At 47.4% G+C, this 3,875-nt stretch overlaps 1 protein-coding gene across 1 annotated transcript; it reads left to right on the top strand.

Annotated features, from left to right (window-relative positions):
* Window positions 1–158: 158 nt before the first annotated feature.
* Window positions 159–325, top strand: Pmar_PMAR015036 (hypothetical protein; the record flags this gene model as incomplete). Its single annotated transcript, XM_002781029.1, has 1 exon — window positions 159–325. A coding segment is annotated over one exon (167 nt), but the record flags the coding sequence as incomplete, so codon positions are not given.
* Window positions 326–3,875: the final 3,550 nt, after the last annotated feature.

Genomic DNA, 3,875 nt, shown 5'->3' with positions numbered 1-3,875 from the left:
CAGCAAAATTCATACCACATCATTCGGAATTAAATCTGTTGCCTGTGGTGCTGAGCACACCCTCGTACTGTCGGAAGATGGAGGCTATATTCTACTGGTAGCAATGAGCATGTAAGTACAATACGAATGTTAGTAGTCTATGGAGCTCGTCGTTGCAGTGTCAGCTGGGCCGATCGATTTCTGAAGGCTCGATTGATTCCGAGCTTGCTCCTGTTGCTTGTATGCCCGTGGAGCCCATAGAGTCCATTGCATGCGGGTATTTCTGCTCATTCGCCGTTACGGTCAATGGAGAGCTTTGGGCGTGGGGAGATAACAGGTATGCTTCGTGAGGTGACTTCCTCAGCACTATGCCATCCGATTGAGCATTCGTAAATCATGCCTGCGAGATGACGAACTGGAGTTCGGCCGGACACAGAGTGTATTTACCCCATAACCGTGCCTACTCTGACCCTCATACATCAATTGTGCTACTTATTTGCTTCTTGAAAATTGCGCAAAGTGATAGCTTGATACTGGGGAACCTAATTTTCCGCTCATCCCATGGGTCATTCGGACTTCGCATCCTCCATCAAGTGAATAGAGGAGCTGTGTTCGAGCGAAACTTCTAGTCTTTGTGCTGGATGCAGATATGGTCAGCTAGGGATACCATCATCGCATGCTGAGAGCGTTCAAGAGCCAGTGATGGTATCGATATCGCCAACCTTCAAGGTCAAACAAGTATCATCAGGCTTCGCTCATACCTGGGTTCGAAGTCGAGAGCCCGAATCAACTGGCGTCTACTGGGAATAATCAGCATGGCGAGCTAGGTACTAACCTCATACTATCACTTTGAGATCAGCAACGCATTTCATTCCTCTTGTGATAGGTACCGGTGATCGGGTGTCGCTGGACGGCGGATGGAACCTATTGCAGAGCACGGTAATAGGACGGCGTGCAAAAACTGAACTTGATTCGTTTCGCTGTGTCTAGGTCCCCATCGAGAGCATATCTTGCGGGAACTGGGTGACAGTGCTACTCACCTCCCCAGGTGACGTTTTCCAAGCCGGTGTTGGTCCGAGTCCCATAAGCGAGCCGAAGTTGCAACAGTAAGAGTGAAGCATGCTCGAGATTCGTCGGTCAAAAACGCCTTCGGAGTTGTCGTCTAGAGCGATTGATCGATTTCATCCACAGTATGACAGCTCGAGGCTGCGCTTATATTTCGTGCGAACTACAGCGCGAGAATCTTCGTTGCTAACGCGAAATGCCAATTCTTCGAGCAGAACATTCTCAGAGACGGTGCCGAGGCTGTCAGTATTTCTGAGCACTCCTTAACTGAGCAGGATGACATGGATGGGCTACCACTCCTTTCTCTCATCGGTAAGCTATTCCTGTGTAGTTAGCCGTTGCATAGGTTAGAGCTATCAGGTCCACCATCAACGACTACGACGGGTAGTTTGGAATGTGTGCCACCCCGGAAACTCGATCTCCCAGACGACTCTGACATTACCAGCGTATCATCAGGCTGCATGTGCAGTGGGGCATCAGATAAGAGTGGAAAAGTGTAGGCTTACGCTATCACTGTCCTTCTACTGTGACTATACTTGCCATATGGGGAAGGTGACGACTCTCGCGCAGATTGGTGTTAATTATAGAGATGCTCTGACGGATTGCTGCAGTGGTGCAGAGTCGGAAGCAACTGACGCTAAGAATCGTCTATCTCTGAAAGGAATATCTATCTCTCATATGCCTTTGAGTATCATATAGTGCGAGATCACGGTCAATCTAGGGCTGGCACTGAACTAACTGCGTTGATCGTTCGTGTAGTTCTAGTATCTGCTTGATTCCAAGAGTGTTATTAGGTTCATCTGGCGTAGTGACTCCCCCGATGAGTTCCGCGCCATCGCAGGTTCAGCGAAGTAAGCACTTCCCGCACCGTGATCATTGTGGTGGTGGATTGCATGCGTTCTCTCATAGGTACCGGGAGGTGGTCGCACTCTCCTCGAGCATTGCAGCCCTCATCTAGAGGGCGCGATAACTGTGCACAATGGGAGTACCGCAAGTACGCTTTGCACAACTTGTGTAGTGTGGATAGTGCTTTCGAGACGTGATGAAAATAAGCTCTCACTGGTCGAAGTTGGTCTTGTGTTTAACGAATTTGAACTTGTGTTTCCGAAGTCATAAATTTCATTCTCGCATTTGAACTTTCATTTCCGGGTAGTCTACGAAAATACAACTTTCCTTTTGAATTTGAATTTTCATTCGGGGAAAATCTCCTTCCGTCCGACTAAAATCATATTCCATTTTCCTAGTTTGTTCTTTCATTTGCTGAATTTGAGACTGAAAGTGTAGAAGATTGAGCATTAGTATCTCTAGAAGCATCACGAAAGTCCCAGATATCAATACCGCGATTACGACCAGGACGATACGGTCACGAAATAGGCGAATAGACACAGGGGATACCCCAGAAAGCTTCAGAATAGTCTTGAGTGCATCAAGGACGTGCTTCTTACTAACATCATAACTCAGGTTGATCATGAACAGTCGACAATTATGAGCAGCCTCACTAGTATTCATCGCCGAATCAGCAGGCGTCGTAACCACTGGGTCGCTATCCATAACATCAACAGCGGCTTGACGGGACAATCGTCCGGTTATAGCAGCACGCCGAACCAGTACCGCATTATGACGCCTACCATATTCAATCAGACTGATTGAATCAGTTGCTCTAGTGATGGTACGTTACCATGACGATGCAAAATATCTTCACAAATATCATAAGGGAAACTACCGAAGAGTGGATCACATACGTCGTCTGTAGTCAAAGGCACACGTAGTTGTGAATCAACTGGCACTCGCATATAATCAAACCTTAAATTGAGCTGATCGAGGGTCTCGCGTTTAGTATCCCAACTGAGCCTCCTCGATCGATCAATCAATATACGATTGGACTCTATAGAAAGAAAACGTTCCACCAACTCAGATCGAATACATCCAGCTCGCCGAGCAGCTTTGCGATAACTGGAATATCCTTGTTGGGCCATAACCAATATCCCACGAAGGAGTGCGTTCACACTCATGTAGGAAGGAGAGAACCGACCGAGTATCTTTAAAATTTTTGAATAACCCTCCAGGTGGTTCTGTAGTTCACTCGGAGTCTCCGAGTCGGAGACAACCCACTCAATAAGTCATCAGCATCTCCGAGACCTCTTGCATCTATGAGACCAGCCTTGTCTCGTGGAGGCACAATAGTCGACAACTCTAGCGGAGCTTCTTCTTCTATTGATGATAAAGTAACATCAGGTCCGTCAACAACATCGGATTGAGCTTGTTGAGTAACTGTGACCACGTCTGGGTCACTCTGAGCAGTACCAACTAGTCTTACAGCCGTTCCCACTTCCTGGCTTTTCCAAAGGAAGTCTACAGACTCCAGATGGAGTAGTTATCCAAATCTAAGTTAGGGATGGAATACGATCATGTAGAGTCCCATCATATGCAACGCGGCACCACTGGTGTCATGATGCAGCATAAAGGAGCAGTAGAACGAGACGCTGTTGACGGTCGCCGGTATATGCATTCACTCGTAGATATGGCGAAGACGACCCGCGGCAAATTTCGTAGTAGTTGATTCAGCAAACAGAAAGCTCAATATGATCCCCGCGGAGGCTTGCAAGAATGAATTGGGTCCACGCATTTGCTCTAAATTGCACGAATATCCTTTCCTTGCCAATTGTGGAAACTTTCCCAAACTTTCGGAAAATCCCCGGAAAGTTTTCTATGAAGCTTTCCGCCGTTTGGATCCTTTTCAGACACCTGCGTTGAGTCGTGACGAGGGCATGGCAGGTCATAAGTTGAGGTTCTTCATACTACGCATCATCTGTGCACCATACAGTGAGGGG

The sequence above is a fragment of the Perkinsus marinus genome (genome assembly GCF_000006405.1).
Source record: "Perkinsus marinus ATCC 50983 genomic scaffold scf_1104296943660, whole genome shotgun sequence".
In the NCBI taxonomy this organism is placed as follows: domain Eukaryota; phylum Perkinsozoa; order Perkinsida; family Perkinsidae; genus Perkinsus; species Perkinsus marinus.
This window is presented reverse-complemented; position numbering and strand designations above follow the sequence as displayed.